At 41.1% G+C, this 19,700-nt stretch overlaps 1 protein-coding gene across 12 annotated transcripts in view; it reads left to right on the top strand.

The window, feature by feature from the left end:
- Positions 1-19,700, top strand: part of BPTF (bromodomain PHD finger transcription factor) — a 116,456-nt gene that overhangs the window by 79,390 nt on the left and 17,366 nt on the right. For 7 of the 12 annotated variants that reach the window (XM_061615567.1, XM_061615564.1, XM_061615560.1 and 4 more), the window contains 11 exons: positions 3,162-3,313; positions 4,472-4,595; positions 5,440-5,660; positions 7,874-8,096; positions 8,307-9,214; positions 10,107-10,189; positions 11,487-11,712; positions 12,724-13,055; positions 17,545-17,718; positions 18,509-18,701; positions 19,261-19,345. In XM_061615567.1, coding sequence (XP_061471551.1) covers positions 3,162-3,313; positions 4,472-4,595; positions 5,440-5,660; positions 7,874-8,096; positions 8,307-9,214; positions 10,107-10,189; positions 11,487-11,712; positions 12,724-13,055; positions 17,545-17,718; positions 18,509-18,701; positions 19,261-19,345 — 2,721 coding nt within the window. The remainder of the gene's footprint in view (positions 1-3,161; positions 3,314-4,471; positions 4,596-5,439; positions 5,661-7,873; positions 8,097-8,306; positions 9,215-10,106; positions 10,190-11,486; positions 11,713-12,723; positions 13,056-17,544; positions 17,719-18,508; positions 18,702-19,260; positions 19,346-19,700) is intronic. The other 5 variants (XM_061615562.1, XM_061615563.1, XM_061615568.1 and 2 more) reach the window with 3 other exon arrangements.

The following is a 19,700-nucleotide window of genomic DNA, read 5'->3' as shown; positions in this document are numbered from 1 at the left end:
CAGGAAATAGTGAGATGCTTTGGCAGAGTTGAGGTGGACCTATTTGCTACACACCTCAACCGCCAGGTGAAAAGATTTTTCTCCAGATGCGTGACACCAGAGGCGTAAGGCATAGATGCTCTGACGTCTCAGTGGTCCCAAGGACAACTCTACACCTTCCTACCTCTTCCAATAATTTCCAGGGGAGACCCTGGTTCCCGGAACTCGTCGATCTATCAATCGATCCTCCGTGGCAAATTCCCCTCAGGGAAGACCTATTGTCTCAGGGACAGCTTCTTCACCCAGACCTGGGATGGCTGGCACTTCATGTCTGGAGATTGAGAGGCGACGTCTCTTAAAATGAGGCATTCCAGCTCAAGTGATGGAAACTATGATGGCCTCAAGATGCCCTTCCACAATTAGAATATATGAGACTACATGGGAAGGCCTTCTCGACGTGGTCACAAAATAAGGGTTTAATTCCAAGGAAAGCAAGTATAAATGACATTCTCTGCTTCCTACAGGATGGCTTGTCCTTGGGTCTTAGGCCAAACACACTCACGCGGCAGGCTTCAGCCCTTTGGCGATTCTGTCTACATCTCCAGAGAAACTGCTGGGATCTCATCCGTTACTCAGGTGTTTTCTATGTGGGGCAACGGCATTGGCACCTCCTACGATCCATCGTTACCCAACTTGGGATCTACAAGGTGTTAACGGCCCTACAAAAGCCTAAGTCAAATTTCCCTACGTCTCCTATCCTTTCAGGTCTTGCTCCTTGTGGCCATTACTTCAGCCCAGAGAGTGTCTGAGATGAATGCTCTGTCTGTTGACAAGAATTTCTGTGTGTTTCATAAGGATAGAGTAGTCCTACTTACTGTCCCTTCTTTTTGTCCTAAAGTACTGTCTACCTTCCACTCTCAGCAAGAGTTGGTACTTCCTTCTTTTTGTCCTAATCCCATTCACCCCACAGAGAAAGCATGGCATTCACTAGATGTGCGAAGAGCCCTGAAAGTGTATATCTCTAAAACAAAACATCTCTGTCAGACAGATAGTTTATTTGTCTCCTTCCACCCAGCGTCTTTAGGGAAGAAAGTGTCTTCGTCCACGCTTGCTAGGTGGATCAAGTTATGTATCACACTGGCCTACGTCTCTCTAAAGTTAGCCTGGCTGGCCAGGATAGTGGCCCACTCAACTAGGGCAGCAGCCACATGAGCAGCATTCGCATGCCACTCATCTATCACAGAGATTTGTAGAGCAGCTATATGGGCCACACCTAATAAATTTATTAAACACTATAAGATTAACACATATGCATCAGCAGAGGCAGCTTTTGGGAGGAGAGTGCTACAGCACATTCTCCCAGTCAGTAGTGTAATCAGCTCAGCGATGTTCCCACCCTACATGGGTCAGCTTTGGTATGCCCCACCTGAGATCAGCTTTTCCATGCACAGGAGAAAAGACATTTGGTATTACTGTAAAATGGTTTTCTGTGTGTGTGTCAAAAGCTGATCTCAGGGTCACTCCCTAGGAGAGCTGGGCTGCCATCACTGTCTTTTTCATCTTAGGTCTACAGCAAAGAGCGTATGAGTGCTGTTGTCTCCTGTTTTGTGTCGATGGTTGCTATTGTTTCTCTTTGTTCTTTCCTCCTGTTGGTTGGCTTGTTATCAAAAACTGAAATAAGGAGCTGCACAGAGCAGGAAGTCCTTGTTAAAAAAATGCACTCTTTAGCACTCTTCTGTCTTCAACCGCTAGGTGGAGCTAACTACCCACCTGAGATCAGCTTTTGACATGTACAGAGAAAACTGGTTTACGGTAAGACCAAATGTCTTTTTTCACCTTGCTCTTCAGTCTGGCTGGCTTATATCCTTATTTAGGATCCCAAATCTTTCCCTGCTGTTTCTGATTTTGTGTGTGTGTGAGGCAGTGATTGGATGAATGAGGGCTAATGAACAAACTGACTCTTGATAAGATAGAGGTGATGTGAGTAGTTGGTTCCCAAGTCCAGGAACTGGGGAGATGGCCTGTTGTAGAGAGGGTAGCACTCACCCTGGAGGAACAAGTGCATAGCTTGGAGGTTCTTTTCCATTCTGAGGTGATACTAGAGGCTCTGGTAGCTTCAGTAGCAAGGAATGCTTGAGCCCAGGTATAGCCATTCCTAGAGTGGGATAGTCTGGCTTCAGTTATCCATGTTCTGATAACCTCACAATTGGGCTATTGCAATGCACTGTACAAGGTGGGGGCATGCAGCACCAATCCAGAAAACCACTGCCTGTATACTACAGGGCCTTATTCAAGCTGTTAATGTACAAAGCCCTAAACGGCTTGAGGCATAACTGCTTAAAGGACCACCTTTCGCAGTATCTGCTGATCCAAGTTTTTAAGATCCGCAGCAGTGGCCCTGCTCATGGTCCCATCAGTGGGGATGTGTGGGGCAGTGACATGATGCCTTGTCTGTGGTGAGGCCCCCTTGTGGAATTCCTCCTGGGAATTCAGTTGTTCCTCTTTGACAGCTTTACGATACCAATTAAAGACTTAACTATGCATTTGGGCCTTAGTCTTGGCTTCCTAGGGTGGTGCAGATGTAATGTGTAGATGTTTTTCATGATTGTTAAGCAATCAAGAGAGAGCCATGGGATCAGGCAGTGCCTTTCTCCTTCCCAGAGTGAATTCCTCTATTCTATCTTACCTATGTATAATAAAGGAATATGTCTAGCAAGGAACTTGGTTAGCCTTAATATCAGTTGCCAGCATATCACTTCCCCAAAATATCATTGTGCCAGATTGGGATATGTGTGTTAGTCGACACCGTTTGTGATTTCTCAATTGAAGAGCTCTCTAGCATTATGTTTGCAGGCTCTTTGCAAGATGTATCTGTTAAATAATTTTTTAGCCAAAACTAAGAACCAATGTCCTAGTTTAACTCCCTTGTAAGATTTCAGAATTTAGAATTATCTCCAAAGTAATTGCTCATTTTCTTTAGTTGGGTACAGGTTTGAGGCACAGTGTAGTTCTTATTTAAATGAACATGCCACACCACACCCTAGTACAAACCTCCTGAAGAAGTTTTAATACGGTTTTTTAACTTCAAAATTATTTTTAAACCCATAAATATTATGCTAAGTGGGTCACATAAATTAGTTTATGACTTGGTAATGTTTTATGTCAATTCTATCCTCAAATAGGTGTAGTTCAAGTACAGCAGAAAGTGTTGGGTATCATTCCATCAACTACTGGAGCAAGCCAACAAACATTTACTTCATTCCAGCCAAGGGCAGCAACTGTAACTATTAGGTCAAATAATACAGGGGCTGTATGTACAACAAGTGCTTCACAAGTAAGATTGGTTTTTTCTTTTATTGTTGATGATATAGGTCTCCCTTAAGCCACTCTGGGATGGGTCCAGATATTTAAGTTTATTAAGAATGTTGTATAGTACACTATGCTGAAGACTACTCTACTACTACATTTACTTGCATGTTTCAGGGCTTTGAATGTGGGTTGGGTTAACTGGATTGATATTCTACATAAATGATACATACTTTGTAAATCAAGATGCGGCATTGATCTTACAGCTTTATAATAAGGTCGCTCCAGGGCTTTATTTGAAATGAGGTTTAATCTAGAAACTATTTACAATGTCAGAACTCACATCTAAAAATCTGAAATATAAACTGTGCTATGCAATTGTTCATTTCTTTAGAGACACTGGTTGACCCATTTGCATGTAATGCTAAACCAAAGTGTGGCTTAACATGAATGAGCAAACTTGTGGGTTTCTGGAGCAAAGATTACAGCCACTGTATTCCTCTTTCTGCTGCTGCATTACTACCTAGGGCTAAGCCATGGTTTGGCTTAGCATTGCATCCAGACCCAGCCTCACGGTTTGTCTCCTGCAGACAAACTTGAGTAGTAACCAAGAACAAATCTTGGTTACAGCTTGTAGTTGGTCTGGAGTGCTCCAGGAACCTGCACATTGGTTTGTTTGCACTAAGCCACAGTACAGCTTAGTGTTACATGCAAACTAGGTCATTGTCTACTTTTGTCAATAACCTTTCAGTGGATATTTGTTTTGGGGACTCAGTTTAAATCAGTGGGCAATTGTTTCTTTGCTGGTTCAGGTCTCCTTGGATTTCTTCTCGTCTGTCTTCTTCCCCTTCTTTCTTCTCATATTATTTTATTTGTATTAATTAATAATTTTATTTAGTGGTGCAAGAATTGTATTATTGTAAAGTAGTCCACGTGCCAGATGATAGCGGTTGTACTATATAAACAAAACTTCATGAAAAGCAATATGAATGGTGATGTTCAGAAGAGTGGTGGATTAACTAGGAAAAAAGAATGCAGTTAGCATTTTTTAAAAAGACAGTGACCTTTCAGCTTTTGAGAAGAGTTTTGTTTTCATATCCTAATTTGTATAGAAGTAAGATTTTCCTTATCTGCCTTTATCCTCAGTACACAAAAAAGTTGAATTTTTTCCTTGTAACTTGTGTAGGTAATGGCAGGGGCACCTCTCCGGCCTGGGATGACGGTCATAAGGGCGCCACTTCAGCAGTCAACATTAGGAAAGACCATCATTCGGACACCTGTAGTGGTACAGCAAGGTATTCTTCCAGCTAGTAGGTTAATTTTTATTTTTTAACTTCCAGTGTGTGAAATCCATGGTTTGTTTCCATTTTAAAAACATGTTTGTATCATCCACACTAATTCAGATGTGTCCACATTAAGGGCTTTGCATTAAATGATTGAAATAATATTTTAAAGCGCTTAAGATCAGACTTATAACACTAAAAAGAAACCAGCATAAATTTTGCTAATTATAATCAGATTTTTTAATTTGAATCATAAGTATGATAAGTACTCTGGCTGGTATCCAAAGTGTTGCTTAGGCTCAGATAAGGTACTTCCACTGTAGCCCACTGGAATCTGCTTTTTTTGCTTTTAAGAGCTGAGATCCATTGTAGGCTGTTGTTGAATGTCCCTTCTGTGTTGAAAGCAGTTTGTTGTGTGGCATTGGAGGCTTCTATTTGAGAATCACCAAGTCCAAAGCTTCCTTGAGCTCTTAGAACGAGTTGCACATTTCTGTACATCCTGGCATATATCAAGAGTAGCTAAGCTTTGGCCTTCCAGATACTGTTGAACTGTGACTTTAATCATCCCTGGCCATTGGCCATATTGATGGAAGTTGGAGGCAACATCTGAAGGCCTAAAGATTAGCCACCCCTGGCCTATATTATAATTAAATTTCAGTGTTGTAAATAAATAATGCTGTGAAATAGGCTGAGGTTTGATTTGAAGAAATAGAGACATACAGCTCTGAATTCTTCTGGTCAATGGACCAGTGGTTTTACTGGTCAATGGAACTTGGTAGTTCGGAAGAATAAGCAACAGGGGTATTTTTTTTTAAGAGGCTTGTTGTGTTGGGAACAGTTTTTTAATAATACAAATGCTATGTCTATACAGGCCAGACCCAGCAAGTAGTGACCCAGATAATCAGAGGTCAGCCGGTTTCAACAGCCGTGACTAGTGCTACCACAGTTTCTACAAGTCAAAAAGTAGCGACTACTCCAGGAGCACCGTTGCAGCACATGCAGCCACAAGCCACACCACCACACCCTCCTCGTCCTCAGCAGGGTCAGGTGAAACTTACAATGGCACAGCTCACACAGCTCACACAAGGACAGGTAAGCAATTGTGATTTTCATTATGCTATAACAGTGTACATTTATTTGCATGTTCTACTTTGAATCTAAATGTAATTTCAGTTTAAACCAAAGATTTTCTGAAGTAACAACTACATCTACAAATGTTTTAAATGATAGAAAATTTACATTGATATAATGCTTTTTACTATATTTTATAAGAAATTTGGAAAATATTTATGATAAGCTAAGATTCTCTTTTTCTTCTACCATTGGAGGTAAATGGGCTGATTGTAACAATCTATTCAACTTCTATCCTATTATTGTTGAACAATGTTTCCTTTTTTTATTATTTTTATTGCCAACAACTCCCTTGAAATGTTCACATATGACCATTGAAATTCATAAAAACCTGGCTCAGTCTTAGTTAAAACACATATCTGTCTTTTATTTCACTTAACTCTGGCATATCGTGAATACTTATTATTTGTCCACTAAGATGTGCTTTTTATAATCTGGAAATATGTATTTTTATTTCACTATTGAAGTGTCAATGTTAAGACTTATATGTGGTAAAAATTAAGTAAAACGGTAAAGGTGTCCCCACACTTATAGTGCGAGTCGTTTCCAACTCTTAGGGTGACATCTTGCGATGTTTTCAAGGCAGACTGTATATATGGGGTGGGTTTGCCAGTTCCTTCCCCGGCCTTTCTTTACCCCCCAGCAAATGCAGGGTACTCATTTTACCGACCACGGATGGATGGAAGGCTGAGTGGACCTCGACCCCTTTTACCGGAGATTCGACTTCCTCCTTCCGTTGGAATCGAACTCCGGCCGTGAGCAGAGCTTCGGCTGCGTTACCGCCGCTTACCACTCTGCGCCACGGAGGGTCTCTTAAAAATTAAGTAGTTAGAACTATTTATTAATTACTACTGTACATTGCTTTGAGAACTCAGTTGAGTGGGATAGAAATGAAATAAATAATGTCATTGAACATAGTAATGCTATGTATTTTACTGATTGGGCTACTGAGACAGTGACTTGCCGACCAGATAAATTATTCCTAGTATGTAGGGATGTGCCATATTAGGATTAACTGCCAAGTACAAAAAGGCGAAAGGTTGTCCTTTTCCCGCTTGTTTTTTTCTCTGGCAATGACAATATTTAAAATTTTTAAATATGTTAACATTGTTCACTGCATAAAATTGCGAAGTACTAAGGTCTTTATTGCTACATACTGGGGCCTAGAAGCCAGTTGCCTTAGACTGAATGTCATATTTTGAGTCATACTTGCAGACCTGCAGCCTTCTCTTAATTATAAGCCAAGGGTGGGCAACCTATGGTGCTCTGAACTAATTTCAAAAGCCCTCTGCAAGCAGTCAGTTTAGATCTCTGGAAAGAATGACCTAATCCTCCCCTGGCAGCCTAGTGGGCAGAGAGGGAGAGAAAAAGTGGGTGGCAAAAAGGGGGGCAGAAACACGGGGTTGCCCTAACAGCTTTTGTCTCTGGCTCCACCCATCGCTGGCTTCAGACCCCTTGCACATGCATGGGGCCCCTGACAGATTACCTCTGAGGGAATGCAGCCCTTTATAGATAAAAAGGTTGCCCACCCCAAAGGGGTATATTCTGAAAAATGCATCGCTGTTTTCAAATGTGCTACTAAATTATACTGCTGATGAACACTGCCCTAAAATATTTTCAGACTCTGATTTTAGCTTTTCCTTAATCCTGTGGTTTTAATTGTCCGTTTGTTTAAAAATATATGCATATACTTAGTCACATTTGGATTCATTGGATGAAATCATTTTGAAATGTAAGTGAAGATTGTCATCAAATTATCAAGCCGCTGTCCATTTTTTCCTAACTCCATATTTTTCCCGATAGGTGTCATAGATTATATTTCAGAAAACGCTGTTCTTTTATGTAAACCAGATGACAAAACTCGTGGGTGAAATCTCATGCAGTAGCAGAACACACACTATGGAATGGATTCTCCCTCCTCCCTGCAGCTCCCATGCGTGTCCCCAGAATCTGCTCAGGGTGGCGGGTGGGGGATCCTCTGGAGCAAAAATATTTGGGTGGGGAGAGACATGACATAGGGGACTGCAAGGGAGAGAAGAGGAAAGGGAATCACCAACCTTGGATGTTGCCATTGTTACTGGTTTGATAGTTCATACTACAGTGCAGCCCTTGGTTTACTCTGTTAGGATCTTTTGTGGGTATTGACTTTTATATTGATTTTCCCCCCCTTTTAGGGTGGCAGTCAGGGTTTGACTGTGGTAATTCAGGGGCAAGGTCAAACAACTGGCCAGTTGCAGTTGATCCCACAGGGTGTAACAGTAATACCAGGACCAGGACAACAGCTAATGCAAGCAGCTATGCCAAATGGTACAATTCAACGATTTCTTTTCACCCCACTACCAGCAGCAGCTACTGCAGCTAGCGCTACTACTACTACAGTTTCCACCTCAACATCAGGTAAGGTTTTTAAAATATTAAAAAGGAATAAATGCATTTCTGCTATAAAATAAAAGTAATTTTTAATTAGAAAATGCTTTTTGGGCTTAGAAATACTGAAAAAGATGGTGTAAAGTATTGTGGTGGCTTCTTAAACTAGAGAAGGAAAGCTGCTTCTCAGATTTCTCATTACTGGGTCTCTGAATGGAAGTCGTGCTTTTATCTTCCCAGCTGCAGGAGAACAGAAGCAAACTTCTCTAGCACAGACGCAAACACAGCCAGTGCTGGCGCTTCCACCTCCTGAACCCCAGCCGCCTCAGAGTCAGCTCCAAGCCCAGCCACAAGGGCAACCCCAGAGTATTCAGCCTCAGCCTCCAGCTCAGTTACAACCTTCTCAGTCTCCGCTTCAGGCTGAAGCACAGACACCCGCTGATGCTCAGACTCCAGCTTCACTTCCATATCCAGTTATCTCTGAAGCACAACCACCAATACTGCAATCAACTGTAACTCCAGCCGTTGCTCAAACTCCAGCCCAGAACCTTGCGCAAGGGCAGCCTTCAGCTCAAGTTCAACACCAGTCCCAGACAGGTGTACATCCACAGACTCCACCCAAAGTTCCAACTGTTCAGCCAGCTCAGGTTCAAACCACAGTCCCACAGCAGGTACCGGTGCAGCCGCATCCTTCGATCCAAATGCAGACTCCACAGCCCCAGGTTCCACCTTCAGTTCAGACTTTGCCAACTGCACAAAATGTAAATCAGGTTACTGTGCAATCTCCACGTCCTCAGCTGCAAATTCAGCCACCGCAGACTAAAGTTATTACGGTACCACAGCTTCAGCAGCAAGTCCAAGTGTTTTCCCAGCTTCAGTCCCATGTTGTGGCTCAGATACAGGCCCAGCAAGGTGGTCTGCCTCAACAGATTAAGCTTCAGTTGCCTATTCAGATTCAGCAAGCTGGCCCAGTGCAAGCTCATCAGATCCAGAACGTGGTAACTGTTCAAGCAGCCAGTGTTCAAGAGCAACTGCAAAGGGTTCAGCAGCTTAGAGAGCAGCAGCAAAAGAAAAAACAGCAGCATATTGAAATTAAACGTGAACACTCCCTTCAGGCTTCTAATCAGAGTGACATTATCCAGAAACAGGTATAATTGTCAAAGAGCAACTATAACTCCAGTTTTTTGATAAGCTAGCTGTGTGCCTTTGAATCCTTTGTCCTGTGCATTTGGTTAACACCTCGGGGATCTTCCTTTATTAAGTATATTGTATCTCTCTTTTTGTGAATGTAACAGGTGTTCTAAATCCAATGTTGTTTTTGCAGTACTTGGTCATGATTTACTGCAACACTGTTACAAGGATTTCTTCAGAGGGAAAGAAACTTAAAACTGATTACTCAGTCTTCTGCATTTTTTTCACAGTACGTTTCTTGCTGTGAAGGAAGACTTCACAAGACAGCAACATAGTGTTGCAGAATATTAGTGATGGATTGGGAGAACAAATTCCTTACACAGTAAATTCTGTTGCCATAGCATAGTAGAGAGGTAGCCAATGTGGTGCCCCCTAGATGTTGTTAAGACTTCACCTACCATCATCCCTGCCCATTGCCCATCCTGGTGAGGGGCTGATGGAAGTTGGAGTCCAGCAACATCTGGAGGGCACATGTTGGCTATCCCGATAATAGTACCATGTAGCTAAAATACTTGGAGCAATCTATACAAAAAGCTAAAGATACTCCTAATCGTGTTCTTTAAAGGTAGGTACAAAACATTCTGGAGAGTCTTTCTGTACAAAATCTTTCTCTGCAGCTAATAACTCCACCTCACTCGCTCCTTCCTCGGCTTCAGAAGGACCGGAGGGTCCCTGCTGCCATTTGCCAGGATTGCCCAGGCAACTGCTGAGCAAGTGAAGGCCACTTTCACTTTCTCAGGCATGTGTTTAATCTCCGTGACCCTCAGGTTTTAAATTACCACAAGTTGAAAAGTGATTTTCATTTTGTCATTTCTTATTCTCGAAAGTCTTTTTCCCCCTCTCTTGAAGGTGGTAATGAAACACAATGCTGTGATAGAGCACTTAAAACAGAAAAAGACGTTGACCCCTGCTGAACGTGAAGAGAATCAACGGTAAGGCAGATGGGCAGACGTTAAGCGATGTGTATGTTTGTACGATGTCTTTCAGTGTTTTCTGTTCTCTGCTAGTGCAAACATTACTACTACCAACCTGTCCACAGAAGCGGTTGCTCATGTTTGCATGAGCAGTTTTGGTGGTGTAACAACAGTTTTAATATCTGCATTATGAGCTGATCTGCACGTAACTCTACACCAAGCCATGGCTTAGCACGAACATGTGGGTTCCCAAAGAGGAGACTGTGTCTGCTGCTGTCCTCCCCCTGCCCTTCTGCTGGTGTGCTGCTGTCTGCTAAGCCATAGTTTCACTTACTGTATCCTCCAAGTCCAGGCTCATGGTTTAGCTCTCCCAGCAAAATATTGGTTACAGCTCGTGCTATGTCTGGAGAAAGCTAAACCACGAGGCTGAGTTGGGATTAAACATTAAGCCAAACCATGGATTCTTTCAGACCAGCAGCAGCACAGCTGGGGAGGAGCAAAGCAGCTGTGATCTCCTCTTTGGGAGCCCAGCGAGGGAACCAGAGTATGCGTGGCTTGGTTTGCATGTCATGGCAAACCATAATTAAAAATAAACTGTGGTATGCTGTGAACAAGCAAGGGGTTGGTGCCCGCTGTTGAATAACTGCTTCTTTTCCCCAGCCAGGAGGAAACAAACCAGAGCACTGGCTTAGCATTGCATACAAACCAGTGCTTGTGGTTCATTTTTCTCCAAACAGACTACAGCAGGAAGCCCATAGTGTAAATTGGCTCGGTATTCCTGGGTATGTTACTATTGGGCTGCTTTTAATATTTGTATTAAAAAGTAAGTGATCTCTTTTCAGCATCTTCTTCTAACTCATATCTCTCATGCACAGAAGCAATTTGTAGTTACAATGCTACAGAACTGGATAGCAATATTTTTTTCTAAACACTCCTTTACTTAAACTGCTTCATGTTTTCTTCATGTTAACAACATGGCCTGATACTCTCCCACATCTACTGGTATTTTTAGTGTAGATTTGGATGGTAGAAAAGCAAGAGAAGCTGTGAATACAGAATATTATTTGGAGGGTAGGAGTGCCTGTTTGTACACTTTGTAGGATTTGTATCTTCACATAATGTGTACTAACTTCTAGTCTAGAGGCTGTGCTACCATACAAAATTGGTTTCTGCCTGATACATTGCTTCTTCCTAAAACGCGGTGCAGCTTTAGTCACAATTTTAAAGCTATTTTTATTTTATGACCAAATGCAATCAATATAGTCTTTTCCCCCTTATTACTCACTTCGTCATATTATTTATATTTCTTCTCCAGAATGATAGTGTGCAACCAAGTAATGAAATATATTCTGGATAAGATAGATAAAGAAGAAAAGCAGGCGGCTAAAAAGCGAAAGCGAGAAGAGAGCGTGGAACAAAAGCGTAGTAAACAGAATGCAACCAAACTCTCAGCTCTGCTTTTCAAACATAAAGAGCAACTTAAAGCTGAAATACTGAAGAAAAGAGCACTTCTGGACAAAGATCTACAAATTGAAGTGCAGGTAAAATTAATTCCTATCCTTAATTAATTGGGCTTGAATATTTGGAGACTTGACATAATCTTTTGAGCTTTGAGTATGTGAGAGAGTATAAAACTAGACTTTTTTTCCTTAAAAAAACAGTATTTATTTTTAAATATTACAAAACAACCAAAACAGTAGGGTACAAAAATCGGCAATTAAAAATATCTTAACTCTGTATTAACACTACACAAAAGTATATAAAAAATACAAATTTTCCAGAGTATCAACTCATTTCTCCGGTGGGCACTAGGACACCCCCAAGTGGGATGTTCTGTAGCTGACCAAAATGTCTTAAATGGCTGCTTAATGAGAATGGAGAACCTGTTGGAAGACATGGCTCCTACATTCTCCTTCTATGAAAGCATAGATATAAACTTCTAGTATCTGTAAATGTACTTGGAATAGCCGAAGAGACTGCCTTGAAAAGGTGCATTTGTAGAAAATGCCACAGATGCAGCAGATGCTTTTGCTGAATGAGCCACAATACCAGTTGCTGGAGTCAAATTAAGAGTTATATGCTAAAGAAAGACAAACTTTCATCCATCTAGCTAGAGTAGATGTTGAAAGGCTTCTCCCTAACATAGCTGGATGGAAAGATACAAACAGTGAATCAGGAAGATAATCTAACACTCCGGGGGAAGGGTGACAGAGAGCTTTCTGTGGAGTGTCAGCATTTCCTGCCTCAAACAACAGGAGGAACACAGTCCCATTAATGCCCACTCAGAAATACCTTTAGGTAAGAGCAATGTTCTTGTCCACAAATACTATGGTCCAAGAAATTCCATTTGGGGGAACTCAGCATTAGAGTCCAAAAAGTGCATATACAGGAAAACTGACTAGTTCCTCATGTTTTATGATGTAAAGGTTGTTATAACCAGCTCTGAGACCTCTGGGTGAAGGGCAGGCAGGAAATTATGATGATGATAAATCAAGATTGGCCTTACTGGTAAGTGTCTGTGTGTTTACTTTTCTGCTTTTAATTTCACTTAGGAAGAGCTAAAGAAAGACTTGGCTAAAATTAAGAGAGAAAAAGAAAGGGCACAGGCAGCTGCTGCAGCTGCAGCTGCTGCAGCAGCAGCAGCACCACCTGTGCTGCCACCGCCGCTACCACCACCACCACCACCACCACCACACAGTACCAGTGTTGCATCAACAACCACAATCACGACATTTGTTTCATCCCATAAGAGAAAACGAGAGGAAGAGAAGGAATCCTCATGTTCTAAATCCAAGAAAAAGAAAATGATATCTACTACCTCAAAGGAAACCAAGAAGGACACCAAGCTTTACTGCATCTGCAAGACACCTTATGATGAATCTAAGTGAGTAGTGAATATTAAATGTTTGTATTATATTTAGTTTAGCTTTAGCTTTAGTTAGTAATTGTGGGAAGTTACAAGAAATGGGGTTGGAAGGTAGATATCAGTTGCTTATATGGTCACTGAAAAGGTACTGAAAATGTAAGCGCTCAGATTGTATTTCTAAATACCAGTCTATTTGCTTTTGTGATTCATATTTTATCTATTTGCATGTTTCCATTATATGATGTCTCGCATTGCACATCCTTTATTTTGCTTTTACTCGTTCCTTTATCTTTATGCCTCTGCTTTGGAAGCAAGGGATTATAGGCCAGTCCTCTTCTCTTCAACAGCCTCTGGACATCCCCTAAAGATAATTCGGGATTGTATTTCCTCCCTGGGAAAAATCTTTTTGAAGGATGGGGTACAACTTTTATAATTAAAAATATTCTCCGTATAGGAGATAAACATTTACTCTGTAATTGACAATAAAGTCCAAGTTGCTGCACTACAGTACATTTTGTTAAGTGTTGAAGTGAGTTGTTCTTAAATTATTTAATACTTTGTATTAGGCTTTCCTTTTAAAATTGGGTAGTGTAGAGGCTGAACGCACTTAACAAGATGGAAACTGCAGTTCTGTATATATTTTTTTTTGACCTAATAATAATAAACTAGTAGGAAAGAGAAATTATTATACAGGTAATCAGGGTGTGATGGGCAGAAGAGTGTAATGGGTTGGAAATAGCTTTGACTTGTAGCCCACTAGAGTTTGAGAACCAGTAGAAGTTAGTACCACCTGAAAGGTCCTTTTATGTGCTCTATTCACAGAATTCACTTTTACTAAAAAGATAAAAATAGGCAGTTCATCTGTGATTATGGCATCAAAGTGGACTTTTGTTTCTGCTTGTTCTGCTCCGATCTCTAGCATTCATTGATAAGCCAATACTAGACTTTTTACAAAGCTACTGTAGCCATGTCATGTTTGTGGGAGTCATGAGTCCCAAACCACTCAGTCTGTCATTTCTTGTTAGCCTTTTTAGAACAAAGCTTTGTGGATCATCATATAAAGACAGAAACCTGTTGGGTTGTATCCAGTTATGTGTCTCTGCTCACAAAAGTCTCTTCAGTCTAGCAGAGATTTCCTTGAACTCGTGTGTGTGTGTGTGTGCTGCTGATATCCCCTTCCCTTGGCTACCCCCTGTGTCTCTCCCCACCCTCATGTACTGCACAGGAACTTTCCAGAACAGTATGGGAGGTAGCACAGGGGGCTGCAGAAGAAAGGGGAGATTGTGAAAATCACCTCCTTTCCCCTTTTTGTCCATGGAATGATTTGTGTGAGCAGAGAGCCTTCCATGAGCCAGAGGGACACAATTAAATACAGCCATTGTGTGGTACTACATTAAAGCATAGGTTGCAATCTGACTTAACAGCTCTATGTTTTTTCTGGACTACAGTGAGAAAAAGAATGAAATGGTTGCAGATGCTTTGTGACAGAGTGTGCAAAGCAGCTTTTTACTGCAATGCAAGTTACAGCTTCATGAATTACATTTAGTTAGAAGTATTTACAATGGCATAAAAATATGATACAGCCTAATATCTTTATTAGATCAAACATAAAATATAGTGAAACCATGTAACTAAGGTAATATATTTGAAATTAATTTCACCACTTGGATGAAAGAGTATAATCCACCAAATTTGAATCCTGCGCATCTGCCATTCATTTTAATGAGACTTGTCTTAGATTTTGTATTTGGATTAATGGATTTAATAATTTTTTATAAATATAGCAGTATCCCCTTTGTAGTTCAAAAAGATTAAAAGTGTATTCCACTTTATTCTTCAACTCTGAAGTTATTCTGAAATAGTTTGTAATTACATCAGATATGGTTGAATCCAATGCTGCACAAAGTTCCTTGCACAATTGGACTCCTCTTTTCTCTCCTGTTCTGTCCCTGTGTGCCCCAAAAGCTGCTCCAGAGGCCGGCCAGGTTGGGCCCTGGCCAAGGGCCCCTGAAGGGCCCCTCCTTAGGGTGGGTAGTGCTCCCATTCCACGATCCATGGCAGCGTTGGCTCCTGACCCTGCCACGGATTGCAGAGAGGGAGCTCCCAGGCACCCCCTACAACCACTCAGGCTCACGATGCCTGCCTGCACGCCCCACCTACCTCTCCAGTTGTGGTGAATGCTGGCCACACTGTGCCCACATGCCTACCATCAACCAAGATGGCAGCTGAGGCTTCTCTGAGGGGTCGATGCCCCTGATGCCATCTTGGTTGATGGCAGGCATGTGCACGCTGCGCAGCCAGCATTCACCACTGCGGGAGAGGTAGGTGGCACATGTGGTGGGCACCCTGGGCCCAGGGCAGGCTGGTGCCCAAGGACCGAGTCATGCCTGGTCCTGGCCATGGGTCCCCCAAACCTCTGTAACATTCTGAGAGTGGGAGGGCAGCAAGGGAGAGGAGGGGGGCAAGTTCATTTGCACAAGCAGAAGTCGGCTGCACAAGCAGATCAGCAATGCTGGATACAACCCTGTATCCTCAAATTAAAGGTTATTAAGATTTTAAGCAAACCATTTATTACCTTTGATTGGTGTAGTATTTTTACTTTCATTGATGGCATGGAAGGGAGCTCATGATTATACTGCATTCTACAAAAGTTTTTATGGTAGAATTGTATTCTCCATTTGAAGTGCTATGTGAAAATAGCCTCGGGAAGAGGCTTCTTGCAGTTCAAGCCATGGCAGTGAGGTGTGCTCAGTGTTTTAAGATGTTGATAGAAAACAAGACAAGTAAATCAATCTAGTGCCATAGGCTTGCATCCAAAACAGTGTGAGCAGAACTCTGCTCATGTGTTGGGGCCTTCTTGCTACTATTTATCCACTTCTGCTGCACCTAATCATCAAGGGACCTTTCAGAATGGGGGAAGGGGGTACTCAGGAAGAAAGGGTAGGAAAGCCCCACTGTGTGAGCAGTGTTCTACTCTTGGCGCTCTGGAACCAGGCAGTAGCATACTGGCATTAGCAGTCATTGTGATGTTTTTGTCTGTCTACCTTATAGCAAAGTTGGTTCTTTAGACTCAGTAGATTTTTTTTGTGGCTGCAGTAGAAGGCAAGCAGGAAAAAAGATGTTACATTGAGATACCTTTTTAGAAATCTGTAGCAGAGCGGTTCTTCAACTGTACTACTGAGAGTGTTGTAAATACATTGCAAGATATGGCAGGAAAATGTTCAACCTTTTCTTTATGAGCCGGGGATGGGGTGGGCAGGAATAGAACACATACTAAGCATCACTGTGCAGCAGTGTTTTCTGTTAGAACCGACCTCACTCCACAGGTATTGACATCCCATAGGATAATAAAAATGCTAACACAGTATTTAAAAGAAAAGCACCCTGAAAGCATATTCAGTTAGCTTTGATATTGAAGCCCATTTCAGATGTTAACACCAAATCAGATTTGGGGCCATATGACCAACCATGGAATTGACTCTTGGGGATCACATGCTTTTCCCTCCTTCCCTTGCTGCAGTTTCCTTCCCTCCCTTCCTTCTTGGTTTGGGGCACACAGCACATCCAACCCAATACCCTGGTTTTATAATCCTGGTTGATAGGGGAAGTACAAAACAGAGCCTTGTCAGTTGAGATACATGGTTTCCCCTAAACCAAGAAGGAACTGGAGCACATGGGGAGGCAGCATGAGAGCATGAGCTCAGAGCTCATTCATTTTGCACCCAAGTGTGGTTTCACATGGTATTGAACCACAGACTTATGAGCAATAGCCCCTTTTCTCATAATGTTGGTAGTTGTATTTGAATTTAGATGCAATCAAATGATGGACTTGAAAACCTATCAGTATGAGATTCTTAACAGAATTGCATGGTTTTTAACCTCATGTCTTATCATATCATACCTGATCTGTCACATTGTATTGTCTGAGAAAAGATATTCTTGGAGGAATAGCCTGCATTTTTTCAGTTTTAAGGGTCAAATTCCACTTTCAGGCAGTTTCTTGTAGATTTTAAAACATGCATCCACTTGTCCCATTTTCCTTCATGTCATGTTATACCAATATGTATTTTACACATGGCTGGTATGCATGCTCCTTTTAGTGTACCTGTTAACTTCTAGTTGTGTCTGTGCTTTGCTTTGTTTTTAAAATGGGAGACCTACATTTTCAAATCTTGAAAATTGCTGCTCTGTTTAAGTGGCTTCTCAGCTACACAGTTTTGAAAATGTGTATCTTTTTCTTTGGCCTTGTCTTTGTGCATTCAGAGTTGAGACATTCACATTTTTCAAAATTCAGTGCATATCAACTGACCTATTTTTTAAATACAGCTGTCTATTGAAATAAGCCCTTAAAAACTATGTACACTACATAAGCTTCAGACATTAGCTTTAGAAGGGAGATTGATCAGTTAGGAAAATTAAATCAGAACGTATCAAAGAATCAGGCTAGCAAGTGCCATGCCATTTGAAATGACAATTACATTGTCATTTTCATTGTAAATACTTTTAGGTTCTATATTGGCTGTGATCTTTGTACTAACTGGTATCATGGAGAATGTGTTGGCATCACAGAAAAGGAGGCTAAGAAAATGGATGTGTACATCTGTAATGAGTGTAAACGGGCACAAGAGGGCAGCAGTGAGGAATTGTACTGTATCTGCAGAACACCTTATGATGAGTCACAGTGAGTTCTGACGAGAACCTCTTATTTAATATTTAGGTAGCAAACTGCTCTGAGTTTGGTAATGTGTTGCTTGAACAAAAAAAGAAATATTGTTCCACGTATGTTGTATCTAGTGATGAGACTTTTTTAAAAAAATCAAAACCCTGAAATGTTGCTCTAAATGGTGTATTTTTGACACATAGGAAAAGTGAGGATTGTAGTATTTCTAATAAAACAATATTATATTCAAAGCAGGCTAATTAACTGATTTGTTGCAGCACGTTTCCTACAAAATACAATAGCTGGTAGGAGTTCCTAATTTATTGCAATTAATGTTCTGTTCAGTTTAGACTAAAGAAATGATTATGATAAGTGTGTCTGGGTGGTATTAAGCCTGTTATGAGTACTCCTTTAATATGTTGCAGGATTCTCAATTCCTAATTTTTTTCAAATATATTAATAGTATATTGGAAAATAGTTTATCAAAGTGATAAGAACTTTTGATAACAGTTCTGTTTGCATATGCAAAATGTGTGATTTTTTGCTTTACTTTTGTTTCTTTCAGCTTTACAAGTTACGGTCTGTAGATATTTCAATTGCTTGAAATTAAATGGTGATACTGGCAATTTTATTTCACAACTGAATGCTGTTTAATTACTTGAATAAACATGTAGCTTGATTAGCATTTATAAAAATTGAAGTATTATACTTAAGTTCAAAATTGAGAAGTAGAAGTCCTCAATCAGCTTAGGTTTCTGACCAATGAAAGATTTTCATGAAGGCGTTAACATTTTTCTTTGGGATCTTGCAGATTTTATATTGGCTGTGACCGATGTCAGAATTGGTATCATGGGCGCTGCGTTGGTATTTTGCAAAGTGAGGCAGATCTCATTGATGAGTATGTCTGTCCGCAGTGTCAGTCAACTGAAGATGCCATGACAGTACTCAGTCCCTTGACTGATAAAGATTATGAGGGTCTGAAAAGAGTGCTACGGTCGTTACAGGTATGGCTAAGACTTGGGCCGCATATTTAAATAGGGTTCTAATAGATCTTTTTTGTGATGGAAAGTGAAAAGCACTCCTGAGTGGATAATGCTCCCTCTAAAGTCAAAGTAGGCCCCTTCACAAAGCCAAATTGTTAGTATGTAGCAATTTCCTAAGATTATGTAAATATCCTCTCATTCACCCCTTCTCAGGGCAATGCAACTCAGGCACATTGGCTTGGATCCTGATTTCTAGTCAGTGGAATTCTGCTCATGTAATGCTCCACTGGAGGAAGGGAAGGATTATTTTGCTAATTCCTGCATCCCCCTGTGGCCCCTGAGAAGCTGCTCAGGAACAGTGTGTGGGAATGGTGAGGAGGCTGCAGGGGAAAGGAAATCAGCAAAAATCACCTCTTGTCTTCCTTTGCTTTAGCAGGAGCCTCTGCTGAATCCCATCTGTGAATTGAAGGAGCCCTTTTGTTCATGGGCTCTTGATCCAACCCGTTAGGTTTAGGGTGAAATAGGGTTCACATTAATGAACAAAATGGTTTTTGAAATTAATATCTCCTTTTGCTAACAGGCACACAAGATGGCATGGCCATTCCTAGAACCAGTAGATCCCAATGATGCTCCAGACTATTATGGCGTTATAAAAGAACCAATGGGTAAGTTTGTTGCTAAGTCTCTTAATTACAAAGCAGAATTAATTAGCATAAATGAGTTGCACGTACGCTAGCTTTCTCCTGCACATCTACTATCAAGAATATGCTCATCCTTCAGAAGGGTAAACTCAAAAGAGATGTACAGCTTAATCCTGGGCATGTATCTGTGGAAGTATGTCGCATTGAGTTCAGTGGGACTTACTCACAAATAACTGTGCAAAGAATTGTAATCATAGTAATTTCAGTATGGCTCCATAACTTACGGTAGAGCAAAATTATTTAATTATTTAGACTCCTTTCTGCTACAGGAATCCCTAAGGCACCTTACAATATAGTTAGAAAACAAATGCAAATATAT

This window comes from Rhineura floridana, chromosome 3 (assembly GCF_030035675.1).
Source record: "Rhineura floridana isolate rRhiFlo1 chromosome 3, rRhiFlo1.hap2, whole genome shotgun sequence".
NCBI lineage: Eukaryota > Metazoa > Chordata > Lepidosauria > Squamata > Rhineuridae > Rhineura > Rhineura floridana.
This window is presented reverse-complemented; position numbering and strand designations above follow the sequence as displayed.